This window comes from Athene noctua, chromosome 18 (assembly GCF_965140245.1).
Source record: "Athene noctua chromosome 18, bAthNoc1.hap1.1, whole genome shotgun sequence".
Classification (NCBI taxonomy): Eukaryota; Metazoa; Chordata; class Aves; order Strigiformes; family Strigidae; genus Athene; species Athene noctua.
Window position 1 is genome coordinate 10875314 of NC_134054.1, and position 16957 is coordinate 10892270.

The window sequence follows — 16957 nt, forward strand, 5'->3', positions numbered from 1 at the left end:
TATGGGGAAGCATTTCTATACAAGAATAGGTGACTACTGTTTTTCTGGTGCAGAGAAAGCTTTGTTTCTACTGGGTAAGCCTCTACTTAAAAGCTTAAAGAATCATTGTACATCTGAAATTTCTGTTGACTAAAATTAAATGACATGTAGACAAGCCTGAGAGATTTTGAGTGCCCTCTTCTCCACTGTTTTCCAGTATTTACTACAACACTGGGCTGCCCAACCCTGCATAGAGAATTAGATTCCCTACAGAAAAACTTCCTAGTCAACCAAATGGTCATTTACAAGTGAATGGGCTAACGCCAAACTGATGGCACCTGCCCTGATAAAATCTTGAAAAAGCTGGGACACAACAAAACCTAGTGGATGTGGTTTAAATTTTAAACCTAGAAGTGGCTTGAATTTTCCTTACAAAGCCAATTCTTTGTGCTAGTTAATTCTGAGGAAGCGACTTGCAGAGCTGGGGGTAGAAATGTTAATGGGTATGTTCCTGCTAGAGGAGACCTAGTTAAAGGAAATAGCCACAATTATAAAGAATAATTGTTGGTAGTTTATTTACAACAAAATGCAAGGAAAAATACAATATTAAAAATAATAAATAACTTGGAAAAAAACAGAAACTAGGTGATATGGATGAGAAATATGACAATCAAATTCTCCTGTGGAGCTTTGCATTATTTCACATGCAGAGCGTTTCAAAACTTGGTCCTTCTTTGATGGTAGTGATGTATTGCCTAATGTAGCCATCGCTGCTCTAATTAAAAGAAATTAATTACTGGACATTCAGAGTCACGTGGAATTATCACAGAAATGAAATAAAACAATGAAACCTGTTTTAGTGACACCACAAAACTACAGGAGATTGTAATTCAATGCCCATGCTGTTCATTTAAAGCGAAACATTGTTAGACTCATTTAGCATTTTTAACTTACACAGATAAACCCAAGTCAAAACAATGGAAACTGAAAAGCTCCTATTGACAAGATCATGAATCCTCTCTTACTGCACTCACTAATTCATAAAAAGCATATACATTTGGCTTATTTCAAATGATAGCACATTGCTTCGAAGCAGTTTTAACAAAATATAGCGGTCTTGTTACAAACTAAAGTTCAAGGAACAAATATTTCCATTTCAAAATCTCTACAGCAGCAATTAATGCAAATTGGCTACTAGATGTCACAAAATCACCTTCCAGAAATAATCAAAAAAGCCAAAGAATAAGGTCAACTAGTTTCTTTCCATAGGATTTATCCAGTCATTTACAAAATCAACCATTACATTCATAAGAAATCCTATTAAGTACATGTTTCAGGAATGTGCTGCTCCTCTTAGTCTTTACGGAGACCTCCCTTTTTGAATTTATTAAGAGATCTACCCTTCTAAAGACTGCAGTGAATTGCCAGTTATTTTGTAATGATTGTTCTATATGAAATACATAAAGAGTACGAGCAAAGCTGGGAGGAGGCTTTAACAGAAACCGAAAACAAACTAATCACGGTCTTTGCTCTGAATTGTATTCTTCTTGATGAAAAATTCCTTGTCAAGTCCTGGCAGAGCTGTTATCACCGAATTCTTCAGTCACTGTGGCAGGGAACAGCAACAAGGCTGTTGTGCCTACTCAGCTCTGCTGTGGCACCATACTCTAACGATGCACTCACCGAATAATCACATCATTCATTATAATCACATCATTCATTTTTGCAAAAGAAGTGATGCACACCTGCAAAATGCTATTTTTCTCATAATAAACATGTTTGAATATACAACAGAAAGCACGGTGAAAAAATTGGTAATGAAAACAATCCCTTTGCCTCAAGATATTATACTGAGTATTCAGACCTTCCTTTTCATTTCATTTTGTTTGACTGTTTTCTGGGAATATTCTAGAAAAAGTTATCATACCTTAAAAAAACAAACAAACAAAACCCAACCAAACAGAAAACGGTATTTAAAGATCATATTGACCAAACAGGTAAGGACTGATGGGGAAAGTAAAGAGCACAGCAGAGGGTACTTCCACAGGCAACGAAAAACCTGCGGTATTTCTTATCCAAAGCAATGAAACATTACAGAGCTGTTTATTTGCTTTCATTAGGAAACAGGGCAGAGGAGGCAGCGTGGCTGGTGGTGATGATCCCTGCTGTGGATTGGGGCACTGCAGGGCCACAGCAGCAGCACACATCAAGCCCTCCCTGTCCCTTCGTCCGCGATACCATCACGGGCTTTCTCCTACATCTGTCAGGCAGCGATTAAGATGTGTCCTGTTCAGGTATGTTAATAATTTTCAAACAGGCCTTATCCCCAAACCTACTTAATATGACAATCAATGTATCCACGTGGGACTGGAATTCAATCGTTTAAATGTGAATAAAGGTATGACTGCTTTGGTTTAACAACCCGTGTCAAACCCAGATGCCAAAACATATATAGAAACAGTCATCTGTAAGCACAAGGACATTATGACTAGAGCTGAGCAAATTTTTCTTTGACAAAGAAAAAATTAATTGAAAAATAGACTTTGAGGTGGAGCAGAACTAAACTATTTCTATGTGGGTCAAATTCAGGAAATGGAAAAAAACCCCAACAATGCTTTTCAAAGGTTTCCTTTCTCTACCAATGTTCCAATCTTGCTACTAAATAAATAATAATAAAAAAATCAGACCAGTTATAATCATGAATATATAATCTGCACACTTTTTAAGCAGAAATCATAAACGAATGTAGGAAAGTTTTGTTTGCATCATTACAGCGGCTTCCTTTTAAACAAAAAAATCATCACCCATTAGTTTACTAATCACACAAAGTTACCAGCTCTGAGAAGAAAAGCAAAGCAAAACATGGACAGTAAGTGGGAGAATGCATGAAGTCAGACCACAGCTAACCTACAAAGAGCTCCTGGATTTTGCTAGCTGCAGGTTCTTAACTATCAAACAAATATACACTTGTTTTCAGTGCAGGTTGGCAGTGGAATTACTTCTCCTGCTGCTAAAACTACCCTATAAATATCACACATTCAACATAACTTCTACTGGATCTACAGCCATTGAGAAGTTCAGTGCATTTAAGCCAGTCAAATCACAGCATTGTGTGGAGAAGATGGCACAAACGTCCCCTCCAGGTAAAAGGCCATCCCCAAACTGATTGTTCAATATTCAATGGTAGTTGAGCTCTGCAGCACTCTCTTGTTTTTTTTTTAATCCATGTACCAGGTCACTGGTGGTACAAAATATCACCCACTTTGATCATATGATTCAGGTAACAGCTATCTGAACAGTAGCTTCTTCACCACAGCTACCAACAGGGACAGACACTGAGCGTTCCTGTGTGAAAGAGAACAAAGTGCCCCAAATGGGGGGCGGGGGGGGGGGGGAAGTTTCCCACGGCGTTTACATTTTGAAAAGGAAGGAAGAGACCACTTCTGCCATTTATTCTGCTCCTCCTTCCACAACCTAAGCTTCCCTGCTGGGAAACATCCTTTTCTACATTTTAATTCCTGAGATTGAAGAGTGATCTCACATGCAGGCGGGGAAGAGCACTTCTGTTTCCTTAATGTCAGCCTACTAACTGTGGGACTGAGCAGCCCCACAATTCATTTGCTTTTTAAAGTGAGTGAGCTTCACCCCTTCCCTGGATGATGGCAAAGCCTGGAACCAGCTTTCTGTTAGCAGGTTGTGCTGTTTAGGAAAGATGCAAGGCAGGAAAGAAAAAAGGAGTCTCGTGTTTTCTTTCATTTACATTCAAGGTCTTACAGCGTAACTACCACTCTTCTTCCAGTGAGGAAAAGACAGAATTCATCGGTTTTGCTTCTCAAGTGGCTCAATTTAGCTGCTTTTTTTTTTTTTTTTCAGTCTTCCACATGGAACACCATTAATGAACACCAATACACACTTAAGAGATCACAAAAGGAAGGGAGAGCTATTAAAATACATTATCTACAAGAAATGGGTGGTTTCTTTTACAAATTCTGTGCAAGATAGAAATAGTTCAATGGCCTCAAAGTCAGTATAATTAATAACAACTGGGGCTTCAATACAGTGATATTTTAGGTTCGAAAAGTTTTGTGTTTGTTAGCTAGGCCCCAAATCCTGAGTCATATTAAGCAAAATGTGAGTCTGAGTGATTGCTGTCGGTGCTCAAGTACAATGAGTTACAGGTCAGATGTTCGTGAATACACAGGAGAAGCTTGAGAGTAGGAAAGATTTTAAAATTGGCTATAAAAGAAGAAAACGGGAGGGTTTTTTTCCTATTAACCCTGCATTCTAGCTGGCACTAATTTGCCTCAGAAGTCCTTGGCAGCTTTAGTAAATACCTACTCCCAGTTATAAATGCTATGATCTAGATGAGGATTTGTAGGTAGAATACTGCTACAGAAAGATTTATTTTCTTTTACAGGGTTCCCCTCAGACTATTTTACTGTATGTCAGTAAGATGCACCATATGGCTTGAAACACTACTTTAGGAATATACAAACTACATTCTCTTGCATGCATTTCTCTGAAGGTTTTCAGGATCAAGTCTGAGAAAAGAAGTAATCTTTCCACACCAGTAAGATTATTTTAAGCAAAAAAACAACCAACAAACCACCATGACCTTTGTAGAAATTGAGTTATGCCACTCTTGCTGTGGTAGACATGGCTTATCGGGAGGAAACATGCTGGGTTAATTTAAAGGGGTTTTTTTTGCTGGATCTGGAAGAGTGAGAGTTTCTGGAGCAGACTTTTTGCGAGGCCGGTCTTTGGGAACTGTTAGGAATTCAGGAGCATCTGTGGAGAGGGGAGTTGATGGAGCACTAGATGGAGCACTGCGGGTTGAAGAAGGCATGGAAATGTTAGAGATAGATATTGCAGGTGGGAAAATCCCAATCTTCTTGTTGGTAGCTTCCTGAGTTGCTCGTTCAAACTCTCGGACTTCATCCATTGTCATGTCTTCAACAAGAAGGGAAGAAAGATAAAGGCACGTTAGAATCATCTCCAATGATCATTTCATTAACTCAGTTAAACTGCTTCCATCCAAATTCTACATCAGGGAAGGACTGCTTATCATGCACATCATTAAGTGATTCTCCACACGAATGCCCTCCTACTGTACTGCACTGATCGGAGCACAATAAGCAACAACCGTCAAGGAAACAAAGTAAAGTACAGTCATCACTATGGTTCTTCTACCTGGCTCTGAACTGAATAAAGATTGCTACCTCTGCAATTGCTGGAAAAATCAAGCTATTTCACAGGCAATTAAAGAATACATTTAGATACACAGTCAGCAAGCAGAATTATTTCAGAACTTCCAAGCAAATAAAACCGGTAGGGGTTTTGTTTCTTTCATTTAGATTATGAGCATGAATGGGTAGAGGGTTGTCATCGGTTTGTTTGCCTACTGTAATTACCAAGGGATGAAAAATTCTCTCTCCTCTCATGCACAGCTTCCACTGACTTCTAGTCACAGCTGCGTGCACATAACCGAGGGATTTTACTTCTCTACTAAGAAAACCTGACGAATTCCCTTGCACTTGACAAAGCCACAACAAACTTTCCAACTTTTCCATCCGGAATCTGTACTTAAACGTTTATGGCCAACTGACAATTCCACTGTTTAATTCCCTGCAAAATAGAGGCAAAATGAGATGAGAGGGTAAAGCCACTTTGCAAATCGGGTCCACAGACAGCAGTGGAAGTCTGCTCGTGCAGGTGACAAACGTGTCACAGTGCTGCAGAAACCCACAAGAGGGCAGAGCGATCCCGGCATAGATGTGCTCCGAGCCCAGCCGTGCAAAACTTTTCCCATAAAATCCCAGATCTGCTACAAACTGCTAAGTTGAGCAAAAAATCAGCAAGACTCTTCTGGAACCTGCTGCTTCATGTCTACGTTGTCTGCAAGATCTCCACTGAGCCGACGGAAATAAATTTTATGGTTTTCACTGAACATCATGTTGAATTTGAATTATTTGAAGTATTTCATGAAACTATTTTATAGATTCTTTGAGCTCTGAAAGCTGAAAAAAACCCCCAGAAATAAAGACACTGGCATTTCGATCAATTTAAAATTCCTGCACATTTGGGTGTCTGAGAAACAGGACTGGCAGTGGTGCTTACCATATGTATGAGAAAATCCTACACTTTCTGTACATCGATACTTTTTAATATTATCCAGCTGCATGCATCTGTAGCCTTGGCTGCAAATGTTATGTAAAAGCAGCTCTATGTTGTATTACTACATCCTATTAAATAAACAAAAGCGTGCATCTTGCCAGCTGCCTTCTCTCTTCCCTGCAGACAACATTCCAGGGACCTTTCAGCCTACACTGCCAGTTATTAGGAGTGAGGACGAAGCCGTTTTCAACTCTGAGAGAAGTGGTGGAAATAAACAGATGGTCTCAGAGGAACTGTACCTACTTGCGCTGGAGATAGATTTGAACCCGTTTTGCTGATTTACATTTTGTTTCACACCCTGTAACAGCGCGTCTCGTGTTTCTGAACCCAAAGGGTTTAAAAGCACCCTGACATCAAAGGCAGCCCATGCATTCACTTCAGCTATTTTTGATTGAGGACTTTGGTACAATGTGAAGCAAATGCTGTCTTGGATACATGAAAGTGAAAGAGGACAGGATGATTTCTCAGTTTACTGGGCACTGAATTGAAGGCTGACTGAAATCTTGATAAGTGGTCGTCTCCAAGACTGTTCATTTCAAATTCAGACACGAAATACTTATTTTCCTTCAGTTGACCTCTGCTTTTCAGCTTATACTTGCTTTAAATTAATTCCCTTCTGTTCTGATATACACTCAAGTAAAAAAAGTCCTTACCCTGAGCTCAGAAGGCTCAGACTCTTTTTTTTTTTTTTTCTTCCATTAATGACAAACTCTGTTCAATGGCAGTTTTTCCACATGGGATCTAAGGAGGGCAGACTTCATTGAAAGCCAAACCCCGGAGCGTAGAGCCAAAGTCAGAACTGATTCTCAATTTACTGTTCAACTAAGGAGTAACCTTGATGTCAACAGAGCTGCAGCATTACAGACACAAGAATTACCTTCCTGGTTATTACTTGGACAACATCTTCTCAGGCTGGTGACAGTTGTTACTAAGATCAAAGGAAAGACTTGAAGCCCTTTAGGCCTTGCCCCACACTCGTTACATGAGTAAAACCATCACTGAGCCCCTACAGTGCAGTTAGTAGAAATAAAGGAATAACAACATTTCAAAAGCAAATATCACTGCATCTTTTCTATTTGCAAATAGTAATAATTTCTAATTTTAGCCCTCTACTTGTGGTGTCCAAATTAGGAACTTAAATACTTTATGAAATTTCCAGAATCTGAATCAAAGAACCTACACAGAAACCTGTTCTTCTCCACAAACTGCTGTTACATACTTCCGAAAATACTTCTCACATTGTTGGTAGCTAATCAATGACAACATTAAAATTAGTTTGAAAGGAGTGAATAATTCATTAGCTTATTTTTTTCCTGGTGAAGCAAACAATTTTATCAGTCCCACAGAAATTTTCCACTCCCCATGTTCCTGGCTTTTTGACTGAAGCACTCTGAACTCTTGCGTTTTTTTGACCATTCAAATAATAGAAAGTAAAACTCCTATTTAACTTCCTCTTTATGCATCCAACTGAAATTTGAGGATTGTGTTTTCCTGGAAGACAGGGGAGTTGCATAGGAGCCCAACCCCACCCTTTCTTACATCAGTGGCAGTTTACAGAGCAAAAGAAAGGCAGGACTGCACTTGATTGAGAAATATTCTGTTCCTACTGAAGCAAAACCTCCCCAAAATTCCACTGAGTGGTCAGCAAGATCAGTTGGTTGCTCTTCTCTGATCTGTGCAGGTATATTAGCCGAGGATGGGCAATATGTTTTAAAAAGTGACATACTCTTGCTTTGGCATGGCTCTCTATTTCATCCACAGTAGATGAATGTTGGTTGCAAACTTTAATGTTGGTTTTTTCATGCATATTTTTCTCGAATTCTCGAACATCATCCATAGTCATATCTGTAAAAAGTTCAAAATTGTTGGCATTTTCCATTGATTCAGTGCAAACTTTTTTTTTTTTTTTTTTAAGGAGAACGTTCTAGGAACACATAGTCTTTCAGCAGAAGCCAAAAAATGATTTAAAAAAAAAGCATGGAGCAACTAGCTTTATGAAGAGTCACTCATAAAGGTAGTTATATCAGCCAAGGAAGGTGTAAGAAGGTTAAGTCAAAGGACGTCAGAGAACAGGAAGGAGTGGAAATTGTTTAGGAGTATCTGTGTAACATAAGGTAGGCAAAAAGTACTGAAGTGCAGCCCTTTGCAAAGGCCAAGATCTTCTAAAAAGATTTTAGAAGATCCCTTGGAATAAAGGATAAATACAGAAATACTATAAATATTTACTTACCTTGCCAGGCACTTTCAAAAAGGTTTTATGTTATCTTTGCAGAGTACCTCTCATAACCAGAAAACATTCTTACTGTTAGAGCATACATGAGCTTAGATTCCAGAAACCAACACTTAATTATGCTGGTGAGTTAATAGTGAATACGTTAACAGTTTTGTAGCCTCAAGCAATTTAATGAATTATAAGAATTAGAAATATATAGAAATCAGGCTGATTCCAGCAGGCTCACTTATCACTGTCTAGGCATGCCTGATGTTGTCAAACTAGTGCATAATCTGTTTGGTGCTTGCTATGTAACTCCGAGCATTATTACAGATTTTTAAAAGATTTGTCATAAACCACGTTTCCAGTAAAAACATAAAGAGTCCAATTAATTGACTTGTGACCTTACTCTTCTGAGTATTCCCATGCTTTCAGTAAATCTACTTGAGAGTAAGGTGTAAGCAAACATGAAGGCTGTCAGAATTTCAGTCTGTTCTTTACAACAGTTTGATAACTTCAGAGTTTCATGAAAATAGCCATCGACCTTTTACTCCTAAAACTTAAATAGCATTTTATTAGCACCGTACACTTGCCAATGTGCACCCCTTTTGGTAATGCACACTGTGTTTTTGTTCTTGAGGCTATCATTTCTCTGAAGGTTATTATGTGCCATTTGGATCTGTGAATTCTTATATCACACCACTCCTTGTTATGTGATAGGAGTCTCTTGCTGCATTTTGAGACAGCTTTTAAGGAAAGATATAACTTTAGTTGTTATATTAGTAACACAATGTGACATTTCAGCAGTGAAAATGAAATACAGTCTAAAATTTTGATCAGAAGGAAACATGTAATATCACTAACTCATACTCTTTTAGTCTTTTCCTTTTACTGTTATCTGGAATGAAAAACAAGCTCATAAGCCAGGTCAGTAACATGCTAAGGATGGACTTTGCCAAGCAGAGAACATGCTCTTTATTAGTAACACTGTGAAAATAGATTTTGTTAATAATAAAGCTAAATATAGTTCAGTAAATTTAATGACAAGACACATTCATACTTACAGTATCAGTAACAGTAATCAGTCAGTAATATCCATAACCTAATGTTGTTTAACAACTGATTTTATTACACTGATTATTTGATTTAGCTAACATGATCCCCAAGTCATTCTCAAATTTTTGTTTTAAAAGATGGTAACAGACACATTGAAGACACACAGACGCTTTAAAAACTGCGTTTTTGAAAAACTCTCGCTACACACAATAAACATATCAAGAGCAGTACCACAAGAGTTCTACAGATCTTTGTAGATGTATTACATAGAACTGGATGTATGCAAATTGGATCTCACTCATTTTGGATAATTAAATACTCAGAGACCTACCAATGGTTCCGAACAGTGGAGTGGTATAAGGGCTGCAGACAGCACGGAGTTACCTGGACTAACTTTCTGCACTTCATTATTTTTTTAATAATTCTTGCTATATACTTACCCTTTATTCACGTCTGTTTTAGTAACCCCAGATTTTAGGTTCTGTACTTAGCCTGACAATTAAGTTCTAAAAGCACACTGTATTATTTAGTAAAAAAACTCACCGTGACAGTAAAAATCCACAAGATCATCGTGTATCACAATATTTCATTTATGGAAAGAGTATTTTTGACAGGGTGCATTCAGAGTTAAGATGGGAAAATCTGTGGTTCAGTGTTTTGGGACTAAACCTATTCTGTATGTTTAACTTCATGACTATTTGCTTGTTATCATTATCAATAACTCTGCTAAAGTGCAGATGACTTTGCTTCCCAGTAACATTTCTTTATGTCTTGCTTTAATGGCTACTTTGGGTAGATTTGGGGCAAGTTTGTGGGCTCAATTTTTCATGAAGTCAGGCTTCTTTATTTAAAATCATTAGTTTCATTGACTTTGTACAGGAAAAAGAATGGATCACTATATTTCAGGGAAAAAATGAAAAAAAAAATTCTAAAATAAAACCCCAGTATCCCTTAAGAACTCTTTCTCACTGAATACACAATTTTTTTACTAGTTCTATCCCAAAATAGAAGGTATTTTTTAGTAGATTTCACTATTTTTATGATTATCACCGCACAAGGTTCTCATGCAGTATTAAAGTTATAAGAACATTGTGATTTCAAAAGCAAATGTCCCTGTTTTTTTAAAAAAAACAGCACAATGAGTTTGTTGTGAGATTCTAGTGTAAAATTATGCAGGTTGATGAAGTCACTGGAGATGTGTTTGCACCAGCTGGGCTAATTGACTATTTCTAAGCAATGCAGAATGTTTCTGAGTTTTGATGAAAGACAGGTGTCATTTTTATCCATGAAATGCCCCAAATGGTGTTTCCTGAAGCTTAAGGAGGGTCTAAATAAACATTCTAAATATATTCCCAAATTTCTATTATATGTTACAGGGATGTCTTAGAAACCATTTCACAAGTTTCTATGATTATGGATACATCTTACTGAAAATACATGTAAAAAGCACAAATCCTGCAAGCTGATTTTATAAAATGTAATTGGCTGTTTTGATATTCAGATTACTCTGTACCATTGAAAGTGCCCATTCCTACAGCTGGTTCATGGATTCAGAACAGTTTTTTTCATGCAGCTGCTGTTGAATCAGACCCAGTAGGCTTTACATTTATATCCATTTTTCAGAAAGGATGTTAGAGCTCCATCTTTTCTTTACTGCAATCCATATTAACCGTTTAAAACTTTCCTAAAAAGCGAAAATTGTGTTGGGTCAGAGGCCTTAGGAGTTTGCAGTATGGAAATGACTGCATGTTAATGCAGTCTTAATGAGCAGCTTTATTCAAACCTGCACGCTGTTCTCCATATAAATGACTCTTGGCAGGGGCAGCTTCTAGCTGCCTACAATGCAGGGGGACGGGACTGATGCATACACACGGAGGTGCATGGGATGTAAAGGCGGCCCTGTATGCAGCCTACTGGCTGCCTAAAATCCAGCCTGCTCTTGTTACAAAGAACCTGCTGTAAATCAGCTCCGTATGTTCCAGAGAAACTGAACGTTGTTCCATCTCTTTCATGAACGACTTACACCCCAGGACCCGATGATCCATGAAAGCAAATGGAAATCTGTTGTTAATTGTCGGAAGAGTTGCATCAGCCCTTTTAAAGGGGCTAAATTTGGAGAGTACTTACCGTACCACTCGTCAACCCAGGCAAAAGCCTGCCGGTGACCGATCAAGAGTATATCTCTGACCACCTGCAGAACAAGGAAAAGGTTAAATATCTCTGTGGCAACAAAACATTTTGGAGAAGTAACACTGTTGTCTTTCAACATGATTTAAAGTGAAAAATATTCTGACAGTTTTGTGTCTAAAGAGACATGCCCTAGACAGTCAGACATCCTGGCTCTGAAGGTCTTGTAGTCCAACCTCCCACGTGAAGTGGATCTAGTGCCAGCACTGTAGCATGGCTTTGACTAGCATGGAAAGCCATTTGGGAACGTGTACAGAATCCATTAATCTTCAGGCAATTAGACGTTCTGGAAGTCTCCTTTTTCCTTGTTCATTTTTTAATCATGTGGAAGGTCACTACTCTGAAAAATATTATCATTTGGCTGTTAATGCCATTCATGAATCAATTTTTTTAGTAGACCGATTAGAAAACTTTCCCACTGCCTGTTTGTAAGAAATTCTGCACATCATTGCGACATGTATGGTGCTCATGCATACTCGTAAATACTTCAGCTCACAGTACTGAAAATGTTATTGATAGTTTTTCTCAACCTTAGATGTGAGCAGCTCCAGGCTTCGCCAAGTTTACACCCAGAGATGAACTCTCTGGCTCCGCTCCAGATCCTTCAGACCTTGAGAGAGGACTGAAAGCAGATTCGGCTGAGCTCCCTAGCTTCTACACAGCCATAGTTACATTCCTGTGCAGGGCAGTACTCAAGTTCTGCTTATGTGAAGGATAAGAAACAGCTCCTGTTTCACTGACCTTGTGTACAAATTGCTCTACTCTGGTTTGAAGTCCCCAGACTTCAAATTTCACAGTCACAAGTTTGTAGGAACACATAATTGGCTGATGGGTCTCTCTCCAGCCTTCTTTTAATTGGCCTCTCCCAGTCTTCTGTGACTTGAAATATTTAGGATCCTGAAAAACAAAGAAAATACACTGGGAAATGCAGGAGAGGAAGTCCTGTTTGTCAGTTTTGGTAAATGTTTTGGTAAGACATAAAATAGGAAAACATGCTAATAAACATTATGAAAAAATAGTATGAAATTGACTTAAATAAGCTCTAGAATGTACTAAAATCCCATCCTGTCTTTTATCTAACAGCCAGTGAATCGATGGCAGCATATTCTTGGAGATGCTTTGACAATCATACCATCTAGGACATTTTCTGCCATAGGAAAATATGTTCCTGCAAGTCATTACAATACAATGCACTCCAAGTGTTATTTATGGCCTTTGGAAAGAAAAAGCGTTGCTTCTTCAGAGCTTGCTTTTCCTCTACTCCCTCAGTGTGACTTATCAGTACTCCCGACCCATGCCTGTCTTCCTGAAATCGTGTCCAACCTCAGCTTTGACACATCAACGCTGATGCGACCCTGACAATGCCATTTCAATTTTAAGTGAACTTGTATATGCAGGTGGAGAGCCAAGTATGAAACTCCTCCAATTACAACTGGGTTATGGGCTAATTATGGACTGACTAATTGCAACTCTGTCTCTCTTTTACAAGCTGGGAAATCAAATAAATTGCTGTTGAAATTACAACAGCAAGACCAAAAAACCAATAAGGACATTAGTTCATCTTTAAAGTTTACTTTCATCTGTGCAAGGTACAGTTTGATCTATCAAAGCGCTATTTTCCATATTTGTATAATTCCATTTCACTTTATGTCCAATCCTGCTAATTACATCTTTTAAACAGAAATAATTTCTAGTTAAGCACTGATTTTTAAAGCTTGAAAACAATGTAGTTTCAGTAAATTCATAGTGGAGCTTCTAAAATCTGTCTTCAAGTGTAACCACCAGTGCTCATCTGTGTTGCCTTCCCCAAAGTTGAGATCTGGGAAGATCTTTTAAATCCATCCTTTGTATAAAAGCAGTTAAACATGTATTTAAGTATGTGCTTAAATTACGTGTTAATGGAAGACAACCAGGAGAAAACCTCACAAAATTTTGGTAATTCTACTCTGATTTTAATTTTCTTTCATTCGATGTGAGGTTATATATCAGTCAGCATTCCTTTTTTCTAATGTTTCCTTATCTCCCAGCGTGGCTTCTGATTTTCTGAATATCCATAAACTGAAGCTCTGTCATTAAAGCTTCTTTACAAAGCTCTAATGAGGTGATAGTTTTCCTTCTCTGTGAAAGTCATTGCTTTTATTGCTGACATATTCTTTTCTAAGTAGAAACTTTAAGCTCGCAGTATAATAAGGTTTCAATGTTAAATTGCTATAAAAAACAATTCAGCGTCATCATATATCAGAGCAGCATACCACTGTATATCACAACTCACAGTCACATGCTGTTGCCAATCTTCTCACTCAGTAAAACTTGACCTCAGATTGATCTAGATATTTCCTGGTTGAAAGAGTTGTTTTATAACTGATCACTGCCTGAAGCAATCAGTATAATAATATTAATAAGAAAAAGAAAAAGTAAAAAGGGAAGAACTAAGACATAATATTCAGAAAGACGTGAAATTCTAGTAGAATTTGGTTCCATGAATAAAGAAATGATTACAGAAAATATTATTTCAAATATTCCTGCAGAATATTCCAGTGTAAAGTATTTCTAAAAAGGAAAGTCAAAGGAAAATAGTTTCCTGTAAGGAAGGGTCTGCTCTTTCTTACAGACACATATGGTGCTAGTGTGATGGAGCTGTTGATTAAGCATTTCAGATACACACTTTAATAATACTGAGTATTATACTTTATATCCCTTCAGCAGTAACCAGATCTATGATGGAATAACACCAGTGCAGTCCAAAGGGATTTAATGTAATGAATTTGAATCAGTATCAAGTATTCAGAATTTATAAATAAAAATTAAATAATGAACAGCTACCCTGCATAACTGCTCAGTCATGCATAAAACTCGTGTCTTGTTCAAACCACAGGAACCCTCTGGATGCCATGAAAGCAGAGATTTGCTTTCTTTTGGTGAAGTTAGCCTGGCAGACAAGCAGATTCGCTGAGGAAATTATTCTTAAGTTGGTGGCCCACAAATAATCCACCTACTGCAATGCAGTGCATCCGTGACTTCACTCCTGGTTGCAAAGTCATTTAACAGCACCCAGAGAGGGCACTTTTGCTTCCCTTAATCATACCCATTCTTCTTGAAGGACATGGAAGTTTAGTCAAATTGGCTGGACAGTTTCAAGCAAAGAGCCAGGCAATGATGGACAGCACGGGCAACTTACATCTAATAGCTTTTATGGAAATTCCTGCCTTTCTGAAAACATTAACATATTGATACTATAAAACTGTGGACTGATGAATGCAAGCCAGGAAATGGAAAGAATTCAGAGGAACAGATTTCCAGACTGCTGGATGAAAGACCAAGATGTTAAAGATTTTACTGAATGCTTGCTCAGGTGAGCTAAAACTCAAAGATTGCATATAAGCTGAGTAGGACGCAAGATGCACAGCAACATTAAGCAAAGTGAACATGACAGTTTAATCTCTGGGCCATAAATTCAAAGGGTGTAAGTGTTTTATAGAGGTGAGTCATTATAAGTAAAAGTAACATCACTAGGCTTTTTACCCAGATGCTAAAAAAATCAGGTGTTTAAAAAAGTCTTGGGCTATTTTAGAAACACACAAATTCTGGCTCAGAAATAGCTTGTGCTATGGTTCATATGAGGAAGTATTTAGGGGACGAATACCTATATTTATCTCTATATTTTGAATATATTGACACCTTTCTCAGGCCTCTGCTCTTGGCCACAGCCACAGGGAGCAATACCACATGAGAAGGACCTCTGGTGTGACCAGGACGGCTCATCTTTTGCTCTCCAGTGTCTGATCCAAAGCTCACTGAAATCACTCAGAACTTTGACATAAAAGCCACAACCCAAAATGGTTTTATGTGCCAAACTTATGGCTTCAAATTGCAAGATTAACAGCCTGGAATCCTTTCTGCAATTAGGCATATAAGGTCCTTCTTAAAAAATAAAACTAAGCAATGATGATTATTTTCTATCAAATGCAAGTAGAAATATTGGTACGCAGCACTGCTTCTCCTCCTGACTTTCATGGTGTAGCTCCCTCGTTAGGTCAGTCAGACAGAACAAATCAGACTCGTGAGCCCCGCTCACATCTCTCGGGGTCCGAGGAGGAAGCACTGAGCACCTGCCCGTACCGCACCACGGCCGTTCCTGACTCCTCCCGTGAAAGGTATGGCACTTGGCAAAACACGCACCAGAGGCACCAGGCTGGGGGGAAGCAGCCTGCTCTCCGGGCAGGAATCGTGGCACACATCTTTGAAACACTTCTGTCAGCGACTAGAAACTGGGAAAGCTGATCTTGGGTCTGGCCCCATTTTTATGTTATTATTTAGAACACTAATTCTGTGCGTGCCTTATTTTCGCTCTCATCCACCCATGCCTTCCTTTCTAGAGAAGCCATCATCCAAAGAATACTGCATCTATTCACTGTTTTCCCCTTAATTTATCTACTGGCAAAATCCTCAATCTGTTTTAAATGTAATGGCACAGCTAAAATCTTTTTGTTTAAATAACCTTCTCGTCCTTTTATCAGACACAATTTATTAGGAAAGCCCATCTGGCAAATCCTTTTGCTACAGAGGAGCAAAACCTACTCTGTATTTGCAATACATTATTGCCAGGTGCAGAGTGATTTAAAAATAGCACTTCTGCTAACATAGCAGAAACATCATTACCCATGAGCTGGGCTTCTTTGAGAATAAAATGTAAAATTACAATAAAATAAAAAGCCACAGAGTGATGGATATGGTTTCAAACACAGTACTCTCCCAGTGTTTCTTACTTAGGCCATGTATGGCGGGTCAGCGTGCTTGTTGTTGGATATTCCATTATTTAGCATTTAGCATTTATTTACTTAACCTTGGTCGTGGACTGCAGTCGTCATGGACATCAGATGTGGAACTGTAACCCTCTTTCCAGGAAGCAAACACCAACATGTTGACAACATAGCACTGGGTTGTTGCAATGCCTTTTCATATTAATTCTGAAATGTTATTTTTTACTTAAATAATGAAATACATTCCTTGTTTACAGAAAACTTCCAGATCTGACTGAGCATGCTTTTCCTTAGCTTTGCCATGGTATCAGGCATGATTTGAATGAAGATGCCATACTATTCTGCAGCTGGCAACACTCCCTTTGTCTGTGTGCTGGAAGCCTGCATGGAACATCTTGTTAGCCTTGTCACCCATCAATCTCAAAAATTACTTGCTGCTTGTATGGCCATTTTAGCATGGAAAAAGATTCCCAAGCTGAATATGCTCTCCAGAGGCGAAAGTCCACTGTGCTTATGCTGTGCATCCTAGTCTCTTACTGGAAGGTACTCAGATATCCCAGAAACAGATACTTACTTCCTTCCTTTTAAT

The 16957-nt window shown here is 38.4% G+C and overlaps 1 protein-coding gene across 1 annotated transcript in view; it reads right to left on the reverse strand.

The window, feature by feature from the left end:
* Nucleotides 1-3816: 3816 nt before the first annotated feature.
* The window catches only part of PITPNC1 (phosphatidylinositol transfer protein cytoplasmic 1), an 85112-nt gene continuing 71971 nt past the window's right edge, over nt 3817-16957 (reverse strand). The window contains exons 7-9 of the mRNA XM_074922451.1: nt 12350-12505; nt 11549-11612; nt 3817-4929 (exon numbers count right to left, since the gene is read on the reverse strand). Coding sequence (XP_074778552.1) covers nt 4664-4929; nt 11549-11612; nt 12350-12505 — 486 coding nt within the window. The 3' untranslated portion in view covers nt 3817-4663. The remainder of the gene's footprint in view (nt 4930-11548; nt 11613-12349; nt 12506-16957) is intronic.